The following is a 22,006-nucleotide window of genomic DNA, read 5'->3' as shown; positions in this document are numbered from 1 at the left end:
TTAGGGCGTGAAATCCCAAGCAGGTCTTTTCAGGTACACTTTAATGGTTCTTACTCCCAGGAAAGTACACAAAGGATTGCCTTGGTACTGTAAAGGTACTCCAGTCTAAATCCATGGACAATGAATGGACTGGATTTAATCAGTAGATTTAGACTGGAGCAAATCTGCATGGATTTTGCAGTGTTAGACTACAATACTTGCATGAGTAATAAAGGATGACCATAAGAACTGAAGGACATCATTTGCAATAATGCGTTGCATTATAGACATGGACCGTTTATGCACTGGGAACTTCACTACCCCAGCTCCTATGCAGGAGCACAAATCAGGGCAGATGAAGCTCACCGGGCCAAATGCTCCCCCGTGTGGGTGCAGGAAGAGGTGGGGCAAAAACTCTAGCCTGCAGCCCAGCATGAAACCTCCAGTGCGTAAATGGTCATGTTGAGCATACAGTTTCTCTCCCTCCACAAAACACACATACATCACCAAGCATGCTTGTGGCACTTTAAACATGCAGTTGGAAATGTGTTGAACTTCTTCATCAAAATATTTATGAGCAAAATGTTAATTTGTAAAGCCACTGGCAATCACTATCATGCATGTCCCCACAAACATCCAGCAAGGCAGATTGCTGGTATTCCATTTCTTACATCTGAGGTTCACCTACTGAAGATTACTTGTGAAGTCATGATGGAGGAAAGCTTTGACAGTGAGTCAATTACGGCAGCTGAGGAATCCAGCTGATGATCCTAGCAACACAAAATTTTCTTAGGAGGAGGGCTTTGAATGTCCTTTCAGGTCTTTATAATGATTTCTGGAAGTGATTTTATGAATTCATATACATGGGAGGGGGCACGGAAATCAAAATTAGTTGGAGGCCTGATTCTTCTCCACATGGTGCAGTTCCTGTGTATGAAGGCATCCTTGTGGCACAACCAAATCCTATTTTCTTTGTCTCATGACATCACATCGGGGCACCACATCAAAAAGAGTGGATGACTTTTGAGCTGGCAGGTCCTGTGATGGTCCCTCCTCATACAAACATTGTGCCTCCTCATGGAGGCATTAGGTTCTTGTTGAAGCTTTGAATAAAGAGGGGGGGCAGACATACATGGGTACTATTTGCGGGTCTAAAGGGACAAGGAGTGATGGGATTGGGGTGACGTTGAGTACATCAAGCAACAGATGAATCAGTCAAAGCTAGGATGAATTCCTCCATACTGTTCCAAGGCTCTTACAGCTGCTGTAACCAATACAATTGTGGCTGTTTTCATTCCAGAAGTTCTTGCATTCACCCGGAATGGGGGCTGCCCTCGAGGCCTTCTCTCCATTTGGCACTGGGATTGTAAAGAACTGAATGGAATCGAGGTTTCTGAACTGCATCATCCCTTGATCCTAACACTAAATAAGCATTCCAGTCTAAACTAATAAGAGTATTGTACATATATGGTTATATGGATGCATGTTTTTCCATGCACACACAAATGTGCACTTGTGTATGAACAATTTCTTGAAATCTGATTTAAATGCATGTTTATATTCATATTGTAGGACAAATAAGTATAACTTCTGAGCAATATTTTTTTTCCCTCCAGAACATGTCACGTAAGCAGGTAAATTTTATCAAGGCTGTTCATCAATTATGAACAGGTCATTTGAACAAAGCCAAACTTTTTCAAAAGCTATATTTCCCTCAGCAACTAGTTCTTGAACTAAAATTCATTTCATGGTAAGCTAAAAGAAGGGGTTTACTCCTGATAAAGTTACACAGTTTGAAAACCCAATTGAATTCAATTAAAAAGATTAAGCATGTGTTTAAGTCACATTGAAATGGGACTTGTATGTGACTGTTAAAGCATACATTTTGCATGCTATTTCTATGCCTAATCCTATAGATCAGGGGTAGTCAACCTGTGGTCCTCCAGATGTTCATGGACTACAATTCCCATGAGTCCCTGCCAGCAATTGCTGGCAGGGACTCATGGGAATTGTAGTCCATGAACATCTGGAGGACCACAGGTTGACTACCCCTGCTATAGATTATATCCTGTTTTTGCTTTCCTCTGTTGAAACAACAAGAGCAACAAAAATGTTTTTGTGTTTCCAAACTAGACCAAACAGATGAAACAAGTCCTCATCGGTAAACTGCATCCAAAACAGTCCTTTGGAGAAGTGAGCATTCTTTTCCAGATCCCATCTACGTATACTCTGAAAGCAGCAACCCCTGTTGAATTAGGGCTTATTGAAGCTTCTGACATCTCTGGTAAAGGCCAATTTCCTTTAGTTTGTTACTTTCAGAATATGAGTCCAAGCCTAGATAGCAAGAAAGACATACTTGTATTCTTTAAAAGTGACTTATTTTAAATTGGTCGTCCGATCCTTCACTAAACTATTACATTTAATACACCATTCGCTAAAGGATGGGTTGCATCTGGCATCAAACTAATAGAGACTGGCTATATGAAAGTACAATTAAACATTCTTAGGATTATTTCTGATTCAAGGTAAGGCCTATGAACTGGAGCCTCCACTGAGAGCCAGCTTGGTGTAGTGGTTTGGAGCGGCAACTTCTAATCTGGTGAACCGGGTTTGATTCCCTGCTCCCCCACATGCAGCCAGCTGGGTTACCTTGGGCTCTCTATAGCAGTGGTCCCCAACCCCCGGTCCGGGCACCAGGACCGGTCCGTAGATCATTCGGTACCAGGCCGTGGCTCCTCCTCTTCCTCCTCCCTGGATGCTGCCTCGGGGGCTGTCTTGCCACTCTGCCACCAGCTCACCTTTGGTGCTCCCCAGTGGCCGCCATGGCTGGGGCTCCCCCTCGGTGTGGCAGCTGCTGCTGGCAGCACCCCCCAGTGGGCGGCAGGAAGTCAGGGGCGCCAGAGGGAAAGCAAGCGGAGCAGGGGCTCAGACGGCAGCAACATCCCTCGGCAAAAGCCTACTCCCCCCCGGGCCTCCGTAAAATTGTCAAGCGCTGACCGGTCCCCGGTGCTAAAAAGGTTGGGGACCACTGCTCTACAGCACTAATAAAACTGTTCTGATTGAGCAGTGATAATAATAATAAACTTTATTGCACTAGGCCATAGGTCATCACAATTTAAAGGTAAAGTTAAAGGTATCCCCTGTGTAAGCACTGAGTCATGTCTGACCCTTGGGGTGATGCCCTCTAGCGTTTTTTTTGGCAGACTCAATACAGGGTGGTTTGCCATTCCCTTCCCCAGTCATTACCATTTTACCCCCCAGCAAGCTGGGTACTCATTTTACAGACCTCAGAAGGATGGAAGGCTGAGTCAACCTTGAGCCAGCTTCTGGGATCGAACTCCCAGCCTCACGGTCAAAGCTTCAGACAGCAGCATCACAATTTAAAAGCACGTAATTGTTACAAAGAGCATCTTGTGGCGCAGAGTGGTAAGGCAGCAGAAATGCTGTCTGAAGCTGTCTGTCCATGAGGCTGGGATCATTACAGGTCCTAAATGTTTTGTCATCAGCTTCATTGAATAGTTTGGAACTCTCATGCTGAAGCTAAGAAGGGGTGCGCTGTGTCGGTTAGCCATCAATAGCACTATGCAACAGTGAGATATAATTTAATAAACATTTTCAAAGGAAAAACCTCACCTGAAACGAAAGCATATAATAGCATATAATGGACATCTTGTATTTCTACTCAAGACAGGTGCCTTATGGAATGACATCTTTGACATGCATTAAATTGGCCACTGTTACAGCCTCTGCTATAATCCTTTAGGAAACAGATGCTTGATTCCACTGGTATTTTCTGTTGTTCATGGCTTGCAGGTTCAATAGCACTTCATCTTTAATTCAGTCACTGTGGCATGTGAGTGCTCAAAATGGTTAACCTAGGTGGGAAGCAGACTTTCACTGCTGCACTTTACTTCTAAGTTACTAAACCACAGGTTAGATGGCCCTTTTACTACCCCCTTTGAAGTGGGCTTGACACATCCTTTTAATCTTATCCAGGAGCATTAAAGGTATTGGCCAAAGTGTTATAAACTGGGGCCATTCAACATCTCCAATTACAGTTTCTCTGTGTATAATAAAACAACTGTCCAGTACCATTATTTTAAGATCAGTTTTTGCCTGTCTGACTTATTTTGTCAAGGTATCTATGTGTCTCACAGCTGTGACCAGAATGTTCCTTTAATCTGGTTCATATTTTTTTCCATGTGCAAGATGCCAGGTTCCATCCTTGGAATCTCCAAATGAAAAAATCTTCAATAATTAGACTTGTCAAAAACACTAAGTTCATTCATCTATCCTCAATGGTGATTTATTCTACAAGAGAAAATGAAAGTCTAATAGTCTGCTGTCTTTTCCACCACTTACAGGTTCCTTACATTCTTTTCACATCTATGTCATTTTGTGGGGTCAGACCCAGGATCTTTTCCACTTCCCCTGTCTTTCCATTAAGTAGATCATTCAGGGCTTTTCCACATGTGAAGAATGTAGCCATACAGCCACTGAAGGCAGGCAGCATATTCTGGCCCCTCCACATGATGACCCCTACCTCCAGAAGCTGGTTCGCAATTTCCTCCATTTTAACCCGCGTATTCAGGAATTGCAAAAAGTGGATTCGCCACCCTAAATGCACCTTCCACAGGCGAACAACCAGCCAAAAAGACGTTTGGAGGGTGAAACGCGCTAGAGTCTGCCCAGCTTTATCCCGCCCTCACATTTGCCTCCCTCCCCCACGCTCCCAGGCACAGGAAGTCATATCTTTTAAAAAGTGGCAACATGCATGGAGCAACGCATGTAGGCCTTTAAAAATGGTTTAACAAATGCTATGTGTCTATGCTTACATGCATACGCATTACAACGAATAAGTAGTACTTTTTAAAACAAAAACATTACGGCCATTGCAGGATTTTTAAACACCAACCACATATGCTGGAAGGGGAATGGTTTCCTACAGTGAGTGACAAGCCACTGTGAGGCACATATAGGCATCAACTGGATATGCCGGGTGGAGATTGGTTGCCTACAAGTGAGTACAGTTACAACGTGAAATCAGGATGATTCAATATTAGATACTAACAGACAAAAAACCTATCCAAGGCTAAATTGTAAAAACGGGGTTACGATATTTATTTAATACAAAAAGACCAACCAAAACAGTTTATAGATATTTTGCCATTTTCAAGTTCCTTTCCTCACTGGTTGTGTCCTCCTATTACAATAGTATTCCGAACAGCAACAATTATCAATATGGAAAATAATTCCTGTACTACTACCTTATATTACATTTAGTAATATTCATAGGTCACCAGCCTATGCCAGCTTCCAGTTGGGAACTGGAGATCCCACTTCTGAGGTTTCTCAAAGCCTAAAGAATATTTCAGGGGTCTCTCAATGGTGAAAAGCTAACATAAAGGCTGTAATTGATAAATCCTTTTCTCCATGGGGACTGATCTCTGTTGCCTTGAAATGACCTACTTTCTGCTTTCCATAAATTGACACAAATTGCATTAAAATTTTGTAAGTTTGTGAGGCTCTTCAGTTTGTGAATATAGCTTCTTGAAACATGACTCAGTCAAAAATTGTGACAGTTTGTATCCTACCTTTGAACATTAAAAGAGTGGTACTTGGCAGAAAATTGAGAAAACTGTACAACTGAAAGTATATTTCTTGAGGAGGAACCCTGAATGCAGGTCTAAATCAGATATAAATTTATAGAAATTAGTCCAGAGTCCAAAGTCTTCTCATTATTTTTGTGTGCTGGGAATTATCAAGAATGGTATGCTAGTAGATAATATATAGGATCAAAAAAGTAAATAATATTTTCCTGTTGGACCATCTATTTGACAGATCTGAGATTATGTATTGCTGTTTTTTTCTCTCTCTCACACCACAGCCAAAGGTTCTGATCATTTTAAATAAACATTTTTCATAAAATAAATCGGGGGGGGGGTGTAACTGATTATTTAATCTATGGAGAGGATAATCCACAGATCTGTGCAGCAAGATAAAGTTTGCCCAAAAGATGAGAATGTAGATTGCTATAGTTTCATTTGCTTCAGCTATCTCCACTGAGCTTTCTTGAAAGGAGTAATTAAATTAGACACAGTTCAGTAGTTTATTTCTTCACTGTCATAAATCTCTTGCTGGTTCTCTTTAATTTGTGGTCCAAAAATTTTCAGAAATTTTCTTGCCAGTGAAATCAAACTCTGCAGTCTGCCGTCTTCCGAAATATGTTTAAAAATGAACAATCAGATTGCAGATTTATAAAAAGGAAGGAAAAGGGGGAAATGTAGAATTATGTGAGGGTCTACAAAAGCTCACTTATTCTCTGCTGAGCTTGATGTTATCAGAACACAAGTGAAACCTGAGTAAATCAGTCTTCTCTCACCCCCCCCCCCATTGGATTCACCTGTCAGATGGATCCCCTTGTGGACGATTCCAAGCATGTGTGGAGTAATAAATGTCTTATTGGGTAGTGTGTACACTGAGAACTTTGGTTACTCTGCCTGTATCAACTCCCCAATCTGCTCTTCAAAGAAAAAAAAACATGAACTGCCACACAGAAGTTATGAACATGCATCTACTACATCCAGCTGGGGTAAGGCAGCCCTGAGCTAGGACCCAAAGAATATTAGAAGAGGCAGTGCTGGCAGTGCTGTTCTTACAGGTACTTATTCCACAAAGCTCTTAACCAGATGTGCCTTGGGCCTTACAATAATAACATTTTATAACTTTTGAGTTGTTAACCTCCAATGCCCTGGCTAAAATCCAGTACAGATGATTACATTCTTCCTCTCTAAATTCCATTTGTAGATGAAATTGGAAGGGTTTTTCCTCCAGTTTTTTTTTAACTATTGTTATAAACTGCTTCAGTCCCCAAGCTGCAGTCAGTGTAGGTGAAGCTACACTGGTAAATCTCATGCTTCTCATGTGAGGCTAGGCACAAATCCTACTTTCTGTACTCTACCAGAATTCATGAAAACCGCTGTTCAAAGTGGAAAGCAGACTCCTGACGCAATGTAAATAAGCTTTATTAGTTATTTTTTTAACATTTAATCCTTTATCTCAAAATCCTCTGACTGAAAAAATAGAAGCTGGGAAGCCAAGCAGTGTTTTGCAGAAGCAAAAACTGCCTTCAGAGATGCCATGCTCTCTGTATTTATTTAAGAAATGTCAAATAAGAGGGATCTTTACAAGATTGTTATTGAAATGTTTTCAGGGTTGAATCAAGTTTGCCTAAGATTTCAGGAAAGCTTTGGGTGTCTCCTTACTTTTAAACAATAGCAAACATAGAAGGGGGGGGGGACCTGCAACCTTAAGTAGTAATAACACTGGGCACCCAAAGTTGGGGTGAAAGAGAAAAAAATGTTTTGAAAAATAAATTAAACTAAAATATATGTGTTACAAAATGCACTAAAATGATACTTTAAAAACATTGGCACAATCAATCCTTGAAGTGGTGAATATTTGAATGAAGAAGTTCAGAATCTGTAACACTTGATTCATTTCAATATTTATAGGTTAAAATCCTTGAACCAATAAAACAGGACCAGCAATTAAATATATTTACATTGATAAACCAATTTAAAACAGAATCTAAAAGGGGCCGCAACTTACTGCAACTGGCATTGATAAGGCGGTGGGTGGAAGAAAGATGTGGTGCTCCCTGGGAGCATCAGGGAGGAGTGAGCCAGGGTGCTTATAGCCTGCACGGGTGTGAGAGAGGTGCAGGCATGAGGCCAGCCTCCAGATGGGACCTGGAGCTGGGACCTGGTGGATACCCAGTGGCAAGGGGCCAGCGTGGGACTGAGACGGGTTCCCCAGGGTGCCACTGGGGTAGGTGAGATGGGTCCATGACCCAGTTAAGGTAGCAGGCTCCCTCTTCCCTTGCCGGTCAACACAGGGCCATTTCGCACGGCTTCAAAATAGCACAATGGTTGCTAATTGGAAACGCTACTAATTTGCCATAACCCACGACGTCGTAGACAATCTGCAACAATCCTGAAACCGACCCGCAAAAAGCGCTTCGTTGTAGCGCTTTCAGGGGAATCCAGAAAAGTGGATTCACCCTCCGGATAGCGATACACTCCTGCAACCAATCTGCAACAGTAGCGCTAAAGACCTGTGCGTTACCATTGTTGCTGGTTCTTCAAAGTCCCTCCCCCTGGCTCTCTCCTCCAAACTTCCGGCGAAGCGATCGCCATTTTTTTTTCTCCGAGCGAGCGGGGATAAACGCACCAGTGAGCCTCTTTCTGTTTAGAGGCTTCCCTGGCTTCAGTCCTTCACCTTTAGTCACTAAGCACAAACCACATAAAAGCCCGTTTGCTGAAATAAAGTGCCTTTATTTTTTACACATAAATTCAGCCGAAAATCGGGCCTGTGAGAGGGGGGGGGATTTTTTTTTTATCACTCGAGGCAGCGTGCCAACGATCATACAATCAAACGACAGCTCACATTAGGCAGCTGGATGGGTCTCTCCGTAGCAACGAATCTACCTAGATTCGTTGCTATGGGTCTGTTTTTTTTTTTTTTAAACCTTTCTTAAAGGGAAAGGGGCTGTTTGGGAGCATGCTAACGGCTGCCCATTGGCTGCTTGACGGCCAGGGGCGGGACGAGCTTGGCAATAGCGCTTCCTTTCTAGCGATTTCTGCCGAGACCGGAAGCCTGTGGGAAACGCTAAAAAACGCAACTGATTCCACTACAAAGGCAGGTATGCATAACGACGAATTCCACTATTTTAAATGGCGATTTTTCATTCCGCAAACAATTTGCAACAAAGATCCCCGTGCGAAAAGGCCCACATTATTTTTGATTAAAAGCTGTGGTCTGTTTGCCAAACAATAAATAAGTGTGAGCATCATCTTGCAGCCCATATGCCAGCCTGCAACTCAAATGCATTTTGGCCTCCAAGGCCCTCCTCAGTGGTGAAATTTGTGGAGATACATGCACACTAGGCAGATTGAATAAAAGGCCAGAATAAAATGAATAAAATACAATTATTCAATAATTTATATATGAAAAACGAACAATTTAACAACAAAAAACACATTCATTTATTTTTAGAACCAGTCACTCACATTCCAGATATCCTGTGTGACAAAAGAATTGGGCTGTGTGAGAGTTACCTTAAACTTTAAAACATGCATATCCAAGGAATGCAGGTTTAATTTTTCTTTCTGTAAAAATGTATGGAACATAGTTAGTCAAATGTGGAAATTAAATTAAGTCAATTAAGGACCATGCATAGGCTATCCAAGTCAGAAAAAATCTATCCCTCCGCTTCCGTGCTCTCCCTTCTGTAACTTATTTGCTGCTGCCATAGAATCGTGCTGTAATAATGGCTTGTGTTGCCTTGGCAGACTGGCTAGCCAGGTAGGAATAGGATAGCCCCATTCTCCCTTTTCTTCCCCCAAGTGCCCCAACGCATGTACCAAGTACACTATGGAAAATGTAGTTCCATGGTGGTGGTGGTGGTTGATAAAGTGTGATAAAGTCATCACTGATTTATGGAGACCCCATAGGGTTTTCAAGTGACAGAGTTAGTTAGCTTTTGCTTAGCACAGCAACCCTGAATTTTGTTGGTGGTTTCCCCTCCAATGACTAACCAAAGCTGACCCTGCTTTGAAGATGTGATGATATCAGGCTAGTCTGAGCCATCCAGGGGAGAACAGTTCCTAGGTACTTAAGTTAATTATTTTAGAAACTGGATATCACAGAGACTCAGGTACTGTGTACATCAGCAGGGAGAAGAGAAAGAAAAAACAGAAAAGAAAATAGGGAAAATATCGCTTCATCTTTGCCGGTGGCTCAGCTAGCTTCCTGGCCAGCTTTCCACTACTACTGTACGGTTCTGCAGCAGCAGAAGTATGAAATTGGGATGGGGTTTAGGGAATGTAGACCTGCTGATTCCATGTTGTTCAAAGGGTTTATAATTGGGATTAATATAATCTGATCTGGCAGCAAATAGCTAGTTTTATCTGAGCATGATTCCAATACATGCCAGGAGAATTCACTGATCTCTGCTCCAGGAACAGAAGATACTTGTGTGCTGTTGGTAGGAAAAGATGCACAGATGAGAACTAATGCAGACTAGAGATGTGCTAATACTAAACTCAAGTATCAAATTCTAAGAAATCTCAATTGAGAAGGCACAGTTGAAGAGAGTGGCAAGAATTGGTGATATGTAGGGCCTACTTATCTCAGGAAATACTGGGGAACCAACATTAGTATATGCCTCAACATTGTTGCAATGTATGTCTAAGGACATATAGTAGGAGATGGGGTGTGCCACAATAAACTCCAAACTCACCTCCATTGCCTCCTCAGCAGGGCAATTGATTCTGAAGAACTATAATATCTATATCCTTTCTGGTTTTAGAAGGCAGAGCTGGATGACTTTTTCACTAGTATGACATCCAACTCTGTCTTAGAGAGCTTTCACAGTTCCACAGGGCCTGCAAGATGGAGCTCTTCCACCAGGTATTTGGTTGAGGCCAGAACAAGTAATATCTTGGGCCCTTCTTGTCATGGCTGTAATATTCTGCTATCTCTCCGCTTATCTCCCGGAGGCACAGGATATGGTGGGGGTTTGTTGAGCTTGGGTGGTGGGTGGAGGATTGTGGGGATTTTTATCTGGCTAATCTGGGAGTGGTGGGTAATAAATAATAATTATATATATATATCAATGGGGAGGAGAATTTTTTTTTTAAACTTGACACCTAACAGCTGAGGAATCATATCTGGTTACAAAAATAGAAGTGCAAATGGTAGCTCTGGGAACTGTTGGGAACTCTACTGTGATAACTTAGTGTTCCTTTTGTCACTTCCTTTGATAACTGGAATGGTGTAATAACACAGTTGGTACTCAGCGTATCCCTACTTTTTCTCATAAGAATACCATTCAGATCAGGAGCAATATCTGTTGGCAGAGTTTAGATATCTAAAGAAGAGCAGAACATCAGGTTGCTTAAAAGTTTTATAATAAAAGTTTTATTTAGAGGAGAAACAAACTTTGTTTAGAAAGAGGAGAAAATAGAGACCTACAGTCTAATTATTCTGTTCCGCATTCGTCAAACCTGTTCTGGAGACAAGCAGAGTGGAAATGAGCTCAAAGGAGCAGGACACTGGAGGAGATTGTTTGGAAAACATCAGGAAGCTCCTAGTCTAAATATACTAACTACACATCTCCTCTGGTGCCCCCTGCAGGAATTCTCCCTATTTTGTTGTATCATTGCAGACTGCAGATCTTGCATAGTCCAACAATATTTTGCTCTTGCAGTTTGATCCATGTTATTTAAACATATGCAACATGTAGAGTTTCCATTAAATAAATGTTAAGGAAGGATGGTAGTTACTTGATGGATGCTTGTGATGATGGACTGGTAGTGAGTATATATATATATATATGTGTGGGTGTGGGTGCGTATTTGTGTGCTTTGGATATAACATCATTTTATGAGCGATGAACTGGCCCTGACCCAAGTGGGCAGTCACTCAACAGCAAAGCACATTTGCCTTTTAGGGGGGAGGGGAACGGTACTCATGCCAACCAATTGTTTAGAGAGAGCAGCATTTGAGACAGTCCCACCCATCTCTTCCCTCTGACAGCCGATTGGCACCACTGGGCAATTTTCTAAAAAGGCAAGGCACACACGACCTCCACAGCTGCACCAAAGACGAAGCCTTATGTGCAGCACCTGTGGTTTTTCAATTAGCTAGAGATGTCCATCCACTTTCATGTATGCTCCATACTTGGTACTGAGTAACTATGTTAGTGAATGCAACTTCACCACTTAGGAGATAATTTAAACTCGCTTTCATTTGATTAGGCTGCTTACAATAGTAATAATAATAGTAATATTATATCTCCCACCATTTGCTTAAAAACTACACCCCACAGTGCTGTATTTCTCTCATCTCCCAATGAGCCAATCAGGACACTTCAGCTCCTATGATGATGGGGATATCATGCATGCTTAAAGACAGGGAGAACGTTTTAAGAAGGAATCCATAAAGCATGCTAAGTGAAATATAGGACTCCTATTAAATTGAAGGCAGCAGGAAAAGAGAAGGACCCAACATGAGATGCATTGGCTCATTCAAGAAAACCACAGCCCTCAGTTTGCAAAGTAGTTAATGGCAGGATTTTTTGGAGGTCATTAATTTGTGCAGTCTCCATAAGTCGCAAGTAACTAGGTGGCACTAAACATACACATAAAATAAAACTTAGGTACAATTTAATTTCTTAGAACTTCAGTTGAGGAATAGAGATGAATGCAAGGGGATCGGAGAAGTAATGAACAGGTAAGAATAGAAGACAGAAAGAAATTGTTGACAGGGGAATGGGAAAGAATGTATGGATAATGAGGATATTTTTGTGGGAGTTGCCTTCGCAGTCTAGTGAATGGCAATCCACTTAGCTTAGCATTTTTGTTCTTTTTATATCCTGGATCTTCACTGTATTTACTGCTCACAATTTCATTTCTTTTCAATGACTGGCAGATGTGCTCATTATATTTTTAGATTTTAAAATAATTCCCAGAAATAAAGATAAATGCACAAGATTTAGATACAAAGTCTTCTTAATTTGGAAGCATTCTGCTTTCCCTAAACTCTAATATCATCTTGACTTCTTTGGGTGATTCTGTTATGCTTCATATCATGAGAGGCGTTCAGATCCAGTATGAATTGGGTTTTAGCTTGCATGTCTTGGTGTTGTTCTTTAATGCAGAATGACAAATGCCATGTTCCAGAACTGACAGTCATATAGACTTGGAATTCAGTTCAACAAAAATCAGTAAGACTACGAACCTATGGGTAAGCACCACTGAACTCACTGCAATTTACTTTACAATAGGCATTATAGGATAGGGTTGCAAAAAAATCAAAACTTCCAAAAGTAGGTGTTGTTGTTTTTTCATTTATTGTTGTCACTAGATGCCAGTGGATCTTATATGTAAAGTGTCATTAAACTGAAGCTGAGTATAGGCAATCCCATGGAGCTTTTGGCTAGAAACAAAAAGAGATGTTTTGCCAGTACTTGCATCTGCAAAGTGACCCTGGATTCTCCCATGCAAGTACTGTCCAGAGCCAACCCTGCTTAGCTTCTAAAAGTTGATGAGATTAGGCTAGCCTATGCTATTCAAAACAAAGTGGTTCTTATTTCTCACTAATTAAATACTGAACACCCCTGTAGTGACTGAAAATTCCAGTTTTTTTCTCTGATGACCCCTGTTTAGACATGGTCATAAACCAGGAAAATACAGTTTGTTTCAGTTCATGTTATATGATCTACAAACAATCATGAACTGATGCACCAAACAAACTGGTTCAGTTCATGAAGTTCATGGTATAGAAGAACCCCCCCCCCCACCCATGTGCTGTAAATATCAAACTTGCAGGATATCTCCAGACAGTAGTCCAAAACCTGTATATCACCAGGGACTGGTCAATGCTTGACAATTTTACTGAGGCCGGGGGGGGGTAGTCTTTTGCCGAGGGACATTGCCGCCACCTGAGCCCCTGCTCCGCTTGCTTTCCCTCCGGTGCCCCTGACTTCCTGCCAGCCACTGGGGGGTGCTGCCATCAGCAGCTGTGCAGTGCCATGCTGAGGGGGAGCCCCAGCCAGGGCAGCTTCTGGAGAGCACCAAAGGTGAGCCAGCGGCAGAGTGGCAGGGCAGCCCCCTAGGCAGCAGCCGGGGAGGAAGATGAGGAGGAGCCGTGGCCCGGTACCAACTTTTGGGGACAGCTGTCTCCAGATGTCTATCTGACTTCTGAGTGACGATTAGATTTATGGGGTCCAAATTAGACCCCCCCCCAAGAAAGTGCCCTCCCCTGGAAAATGTTTTCTAAGGAAATGACAGATTCGGGTTCAGAAGTATATAGAATGTGCCCTGTGCAAACCAGGGACATCAAACTCACAGGACACTTTTCCAGGTGCTCCTCTAGGCTATGTACAGATAGGACTTAGGGATCCAGGTTATGGCCCCTCAGGAAAATGCTTTTTGGGGAAATGTTTGGCACAGGTTCAAAAGTGTATACCCAGGATCCCCTGCAAGCTATACACACCAAACACACAGATAACCTCACTCTACAGCCAGCTCCTCTACAGTTTCTTTTATTGGTGTTTTCAAAGCTGGAGAATTTTGCCTTTCTGTTGCATTGAAGTTGGTAAATGCTTTGACTGAGCACAGTCAGACTAACTGGAAATGTACTGTGTCAATTCATGAACTACGACAAGCTGCCATGAACCACTTGAAGGTCTCTGGAAAGTTTATGCTGGTTGACCAGCCCCAAACATTAGTCCACAAATTATGAGCTGGCCAGAATTTATCATGACATTTTACTCAAGAGCCGGTTTGTGTCCATCTCTACCTTTTCTTTTAAAACCCACACAACCTTGACCTTAGTCTTAGTATATAGTAGGCAAAAAGCCAAACTTAATCATATTGGCCATATAATACATTAGCACTGTTTATGTAGTAATAGCTCCTTTTTGCCAATTATGAGGTCGGCATCCTTCCATTCGTATTTGGGAGGCGAATCATGATGCAGCCCCTATGATCCACATCTGCTGTTCTGCTGGATGAGAGACCAGTGTTGGCTCAGCACAGACTGCATATGGAGCACTGAATATCCCAATGAATTGTATTCAGTTCCAGGAGGGAAAAGTCTCTTTTCTCACAAAGTCTCACAAAGTTCCCGATTGGAGACACTCAGTATTCCAAAAGACTGTCTGATGTATGACCTGGAAGCCAACAAAATAGGAAGCATAAAACAGTACAATCTTACTCATTGGCTAACTCTCATCCCCAACCAAAGTAAAAGACAGGTGATTTTGACCCATTTCGGTTTTTTCCCCACATTTGCTCCCCAAGATCGCCTTACCTGTGTAAATTTGAGCAATTCATTGTAGATCCCAAATCACAATCTTACTGGCTGCTGTTGATCTAAAACTTTCCCCACTGTTTCCTTTACTGTGTCAAGCTCCAAAGCCTACACTTGGGATGGTTCCCTTGATGAAGTCTTATTATTATTTTTTGCATGATCCCACCTGGTACAATGTAGGGCCTTCCCCCTTTACTTTTACCAAGACCAAAACATTGGGTCATTTATTTGTATATCTCTGATCAGCATAGAGGCCAAATCTTCCAGCATCAGATTGAAAAGTTAGGCTGGGATCTTGCGTACCCCTTTATTAAGCAGAAATTATATCCTTCTGAAGAGGTAAATGGGCTTGGAGGAGTATAACTGGATTTCGTAGGATTGCAACATTAATCTTCCAGTCCTGTCCACAGGAAAGAATGTTTCTTTCTTCTGAGACAGCATAAAACCATGCTGTATATGTTGTCAAAAAAAACCCCTCCGGTATTACTTCCCAAAGAGGTATTCTTCTACCCTCTAGAAAAAGTGATTTGGGATCTACAATGAATTGCTCAAATTTACACAGGTAAGGTGATCTTGGGGAGCAAATGTGGGGAAAAAACCGAAATGGGTCAAAATCACCTGTCTTTTACTTTGGTTGGGGATGAGAGTTAGCCAATGAGAGATGACTTCAGAGCTCTCCCTGGCATGAAGCCCCCAGCTGCAACTGGGCTTCATTTGCCAGAGGTTTTGAAGAGGGGAGGGCTCCCCAGCACTTCAAGGCTGATTCTTCCAAGAAATGTTCTCATAATGAGATTATATATTATTCTTTCTTGATTTTATACACATTGTATTTTTAAAGCATGGCAGATTGTTTGGCTGATAAAAAAAAATCCCTGATAGGATGCAGCTGGTTATGCTAGCATCAGTGTATTGCAAAACGCAGCCAAAGCTTCCATGGCGACACTGTATTTTTCCCCTTGATTCCCCCCACCGCCTTTTCTCTGGCACGAGCAGTGATTCCAGCAACTGGCCAGTTGTGAAACTACTGCTGCTGTAAGATAGAAAATAAAAAAAATGATGAGGAAAAAGCTGAGGAAAAGCTCGTAGTAATGAACGGAAAGCAGCCATCTGTGTTAGAGCTGACATAACTGTGGGATCTTATGACTGATTAACCTCGCGTATAGGGTGGTTTAATTAAACAAAGGTGCAGTCTGGATGTGCCCAGCCATCATTAAGATTCCAGTATTTTGAAATTTTGAAACCCTCCTCCCCCACACTCCAGAGATGGATAGAGCAGGTCTATGGAATAGGTTAAGGCAAAGTCTGTCCTTTATTGTTGGCAGTTTTCTACAATAAGGGCTATGCTTGCAGTAGAAAGATTTTGCTTATTGCATTAGGATGTCAAACACATTGCTTTTGAGGTCCAATATCTCTTCCTTTAGTTTGCAGAGAACTGTGACATCTCGCTCTCATCTTCATCAAAATACCTTGAAAATTATGAACGAAAGGATTTTAAAAAAATCTCTATGACCAATTATGCATGGGGAGGAATGGCCAGGATGGCAGCAGCATGGCAGTAGGGCTAATTCCTGCTCATGTATGACACTGCTGCCATCCCAGCCCCCTCCTGGCCCCAACCCACTGTAGGGCCTCTGAAAATGAAACCCTCCTGCCATCACCCCCTTGCAGCAGAACCATTCTGCTTCAGTGGAGTTCCCAGGGGGAAGCATTTCAGCATGGAACTGGTCCATTACCAAAATGTCCCCCACAGCGGCACAGGAAGTAGTGTGCCAGCTTGCACCATTTTACTGTGTCCTTCGTGCATCACCCATAAATGGCAGAGCATGTTGCCCCGCTGCAATGCTCCGGCAGCAGTCCGGCATGGCTGTTGGCGTGCATAATTGGTCCAAGAGAGAAAGCTCAGGCAATCAAGTTATTATCTGACTGTTCATTTTTAAGCATGCTGTTTTGATCAGGCTGCACCATCCAATCAGGCAACTCCCAGCCTCATGGGCAGAGCTTTCAGACAACATTTATGCTGCCTTACCACCCTGTGCCACAAGAGGCTCCTAACCCCCCCCATAAAGCCCCATTAAAATCCCAGACATAAAACAGCATTGTGAGGTGTCTAAACTTTTAGTCTGCAATAAGTTCAAGTACTAATTCCAGAACCAGGGTTTTAAAAGGAAAGCTATTTCTTGGTATCAGAAACATTAGCAGGGTGTCAAATAGAGAATTCTTCTTTTTTGATTTTTGATCCACCATATATTTACATTTAAAAATTTGAATTTTAGATAAGTGTAGAATTCTGATCCAATATTGATTCTTGCAAAGCTAATTCAACTATGGCAAGATTTCTAAAATTATTCCCTGCTTTTCCCAAGGAACCAGGCTCTGACAGGCGTCACAGCCAGAAGATTCTCAGATGTGTGCAATACTCAGTAGTTCTCTGTTATCTAAGGCCAGATGCTACATGCCACATAAATGGGCATTTAACTAATTAGCAATCTGGACCCCAAAGCCCATACCTATTATTATTTTGCTGACTTGTTAAACTGTAGCAGCTGTGTCCTGTGCCCATTACTCTTCAAGCCTTTGGCTGCAATTATGATTTCTCCCCCCTCTCTCTTTCTCTTCTGCAATGCTGATATAAATGTTAATTATTCTCTGTTCATCATCCTCAGGTTCAGACACTTAATAGCCATTGTTATCTGACTTGGATATAGAAATGCAGTTTGAGGTACCTTAAGTCCTTCCTGCAATGTCATCGCAATCACCAGGGAAGAAGGAAATCTGGATTTTTTTTTAATGCAGATTTTTACAAATGAAGTATACTACTTCACTGCAGAGGGGTGCGTGAGATGAGAATACAAGGTTTAGGAAGAAGCTGAGGGAATGTTTAGCTAGACACAGCAACACAAAAGTAACTGAAAGGGCACAAGCAGTGATCAATAGTAAAATAACAACGGAGAAACTGTTCCATTGGTACAGAGACCAAGTCTGTTTTGGTAATACAAAAAATATAAGATGTCTTTTCTTTGTTCTTTTCTATAACAGAAACCAAGTTAGCTTTCTTAAAAGATTAAAAGTCCTGTGTAAACAGATAAAGGACTATGAAAGGTTAATTATTCACAGAGCTGGACAGCCTTGCATGACAGGCAGTTCTAAGAGATTTGATTAGTTAGTATAAACTGAGCAGATACTGGATGCTGTAGTGGATGCCGTAGAATTCAATCTGATTTCAGACTAGCTGAGAAGAGTTCAGTAATGACAGTTTCAGAATTCAGCCCTGACTGAGAATGGTATCACACAGACAGAAGACCTGGGGAAATGTGGCAAGGATGGAGTCATTAGAGACTCCCATTTGGGCCAAAGAAAGGGGATAGCTCAAGTGAGATGAGAATTTCCCCACCCAGTTAAACAGGGAGTTAGCTTAGAAGAATGCAGAGATACCTGGTCTGGTCTTAGTAGAAACTGCCTTTAGAGGCAATAATCAGTTTAGAACTTAAGATGAGTACTGGTGTTTCAAGACAAGGGGTTTGGGTATTAGAAAGAGTATACCAGCCTTCTGGAAACCAAAAGAGTCAAAGAGTACTTAAAGTACATGTATTGAAGTGTCTAGGAAAAAACACTGGTCCATTCTGCACAAGTTTAATGTAGCAGGAGTGTGGCAAATTGTCATCGCTACTTAAATGCAGTTATGCAGAACATTGTACATAATCAGCCACACTCCTGAACCAGTCCCGCTAGAAGCGCTTCGTTGTAGTGCTTCCAGGGAAATCCCAAAAAGTGGATTCACCCTCTGGAAAGCGCTACACTCTTGCAACCAATCTGCAACACTAGCGGGAAAGTTCTGTGCGTTACCATTGTTGCAGTTTCAGCAAAGTCCCTCCCCCTGGCTCTTTCCTCTGATCTTCCGGTGAAGCGATCGCCATTTTTTTTTCTCGGAGCGAGTGGAGAGCAACGAACCGACGAGCCTTCATTCACCCAGCGAGGCTTCTCCAGCTGCAGTCCCTTCACAGAGCTGCTTTAAAGCTCGCCTCAAGTCACCAACTACAATACAGTCCAGTTTGCAAGTTCCCTTTATTTTCGGTCAAAAATCGCACCCATGCACGGGGGGGGGATTTTTTTTCATTCGGGGGAGCATGGCAACGATGAATCAGCAGCTCACAGGCCAGCTGCAAGCTAGATGGGTCTCTACGTTAAGAGGAAGCAAGGAATCAAGGCATATTCGTTGCAATGTGTGTTTTTCTTTTTTTTAAAAACATGTTCTTAAAGGCAAAGGGGCTTTTCCGGAGCATGGTAACAACCGCCCATTGGCTGCTCATTTGATTGACGGCCAGGGGCGGGACAAAGCAGAAGCAAATATCACTTCCTTTCTAGAGATTTTTGCCGAGACCGGAAACCTGTGGGAAATGATTGAAACGCAACTGGATTCCACTACAAAGGCTGACATGCGTAACGCCGAATCCCACTATTTAAAATTGCATTTTTTCTTTCTGTAATCAATTTGCCACATTGCTCCTGGTGCGGAATGGGCCACTGAATCAAAAGCCGTCCAACATAAAGATTTAAGTCACTGTAAAAGCTTATGAAACTCTAATTAGTTTGAAGCTTAAGAACTAAAGTCTGTGCATGTACTGGTTTTACCTCAGAGTTCTCTATATTGAGTTACCTCAGAAATTTTAACCCCTGATTTAACCTGACCTTTCCTCTCAGTTGAATAAAATATTTTGTTAATTTTGAACTTCCTGACTCTTCACCCAGGTTCCTAAGCTGAGCCAGCGGGGTAGAACAACCAAAGTTCTTCAGAAAACAGACCACTAGGGCTGCTCAGTCAAAAAAGGAAAGAAAAACAAAGGGAAAATCTTACTTATGGGGGAGGAAAGTGGCAGGGATATCATAAAGTTGCTTCAAGATATAATATAGCCATCCTTTTCAGATTCTTTTGCAAAACTATGTAGTCATATTCTTTCTAAGTCATAGTAATCAGTACTACCTGGCATGGGAAAAATTGGGGAAGATCCTGCTAGCTAATTGGCTAGCACGGGCTGCATAACATCTTGTTAAATCTATTTCTCCTCTGCTTCTCAAGTATATGAGACCTTGGTGGAGATAAGTCAAAGGGCACAAATCAAAGGGCTGTTCTCTTTTAGCTCTTAGCTGAGGATCACAGCCTAGAGTGGGGGAAATCTCCCAATAGGCAGAGAGGGAGAGGGAAATCTGCTTTACTTTTTGAAGTGTCTCCTCCTTCATCTTCTGTATTTTAGTTGTATTTTTCTCATGTTACACTTTTAGCTTTGTTAGTTGTTTAGGGCCTTTATGGGGATAAAATGCAGGCAATAAATCCAGGCAAAAAAACCAGTTAATTGGGTTTTAAAAAATGAATAACTAGCTAATCATCTGAATTACATTTCTTTAGTGTTCCAGCCATAGACATTAGAGCATAATATTCATTGGTTATGTCAAACATACAGATAATTGTCCTGGTTAAAGCTAAACACCCATCATACTATAACAAAGGGAAACTCTGGCTTCATCCCTACCCCAACCACGTTCATCTATAACTACTTTTAGCACTATGTACTTCAGCAATATATAAAATAATATTCTGTCTTTGTCTGTCTTTCTCTCTTTGCAAAATTCAACAATACTGCTTTCCCCTTTGTTATTCTGCAGATTTAGACCCTGATATACGTATGCTGCTCCTTCAGACTGTCAAACCATCATTTGAAAATATCACAAAAGTAAGTAAGGTACTTTTGAAATCTGAAAGTCTGCAGTCCAGATAGCGCATGCTTGAAGAAAGTCACATAGAAATGATTAGAGAATATACTCTGCCAGAATAAGTTAAAATTGTCCAATGGTATAACAGTCATCATATTGCACACATCATTTTCAGGACCCAAGTATATAGTTATGCTAGCAAAGTGTAGAGAAATAAACAAATGTTATAAAAATAACTATCAATGCCAGTGATAGAAACACTGCTGTTCTGTCAGTTCATCCAGCAGAATTATACATTAGATAGCAGTGAAAACCTTATAGCAGACGGAAGAGATTGGTCTATGAGCACGATTTTTGAATGCACAGAGAGGATGTCTGGAGCTTGGGAGCTTCATTAAAAACCTCAATTGCTTTAAAATATCATCTTCAAGGGTCAGTGTGTCAGCTGGATGTTTTGCCTAAGAATATTTTGCTCATTCAAGATACAATGTGAATAAGGGTCATTGGATTCTCTGTCTCAAATCTCACAGTACCTTGAAAAAGCTCAGTCTTTTGAATCTCCTGTTAACTAATTTGTGAACCGATGTTGCAGTAGTATACACTTAATTATAATAATATAGGGCAATCTGAAAAGGGGGATTGAGAAGGGGAAGAAAACATGACCAAGGGGACAATTGTAAAATGCTCTGGAAGATAACATTTTGCACAAAGAATTAAAGTGTGAAGTAAGATGATGGAGGAGACTAGTGACCCTGATCTATATCCAGAGCATTCCTAGAGTTAGTGTCTATGAGCCCCCCCCCCAAAAAAGAAAAAAGGCTCCCAAACTAAGTGGTTCCACATTCTGTGAAAGCAGCCTATTCCATTACACATGGTTAAAATCTATGTCATAATGTTTAATTGAATCTAGCTTCTTGGAAATATAAATCTGTTGCTTCTTCTAGATTCAATAGACTACATGGTTCTGTTTCTAATCCCAAAGAGCTGAAAACTGTCTGCTTATCCCCAATTGACCTCCTTTCCCCCTGGGCAAAATATACACCATCTCTGCAGTCTTTATGGGTTGACATGGGTCCTAAGGCTCATTTAACCCTTTCACCTCCACATGTAAGCCCAGGTTCTGAAGCAAGTTTCAACATAATGCAACTTTCCCACTGCACGCAGCACCATCAAAGAGTTCACACTAATGTGATAGAACACGTATGGAGTGATTTATGGGATCAAGAATGAGGGTTTAGTATGAAGGATTTATGACTGCATAAATTGGATTAGTCCTGCTTTTGAACTGGATCTGCACTGGATTGACTCAGGCTCAGACTAGACATTTAAAATTATATGGGAACACCCAACTCAACTCACAGTCACACACATGGACTTACAAGTGCTTTGTTTGGTCCCAGAGTGCTGCAAGAGTGTTCAGGCTTCCGAGTGTTCACCTCTC

At 41.7% G+C, this 22,006-nt stretch overlaps 1 protein-coding gene across 3 annotated transcripts in view; it reads left to right on the top strand.

The window, feature by feature from the left end:
• CNBD1 (cyclic nucleotide binding domain containing 1) overlaps positions 1–22,006 on the top strand; it is a 180,769-nt gene that overhangs the window by 137,864 nt on the left and 20,899 nt on the right. For 2 of the 3 annotated variants that reach the window (XM_077351977.1, XM_077351976.1), the window contains exons 10-11: positions 2,113–2,263; positions 20,518–20,585. In XM_077351977.1, the coding sequence (XP_077208092.1) occupies positions 2,113–2,263; positions 20,518–20,585 (219 nt within the window). The remainder of the gene's footprint in view (positions 1–2,112; positions 2,264–20,517; positions 20,586–22,006) is intronic. The other variant, XM_077351978.1, reaches the window with a different exon arrangement.

This window comes from Paroedura picta, chromosome 9, assembly GCF_049243985.1.
Source record: "Paroedura picta isolate Pp20150507F chromosome 9, Ppicta_v3.0, whole genome shotgun sequence".
In the NCBI taxonomy this organism is placed as follows: Eukaryota; Metazoa; Chordata; class Lepidosauria; order Squamata; family Gekkonidae; genus Paroedura; species Paroedura picta.
This window is presented reverse-complemented; position numbering and strand designations above follow the sequence as displayed.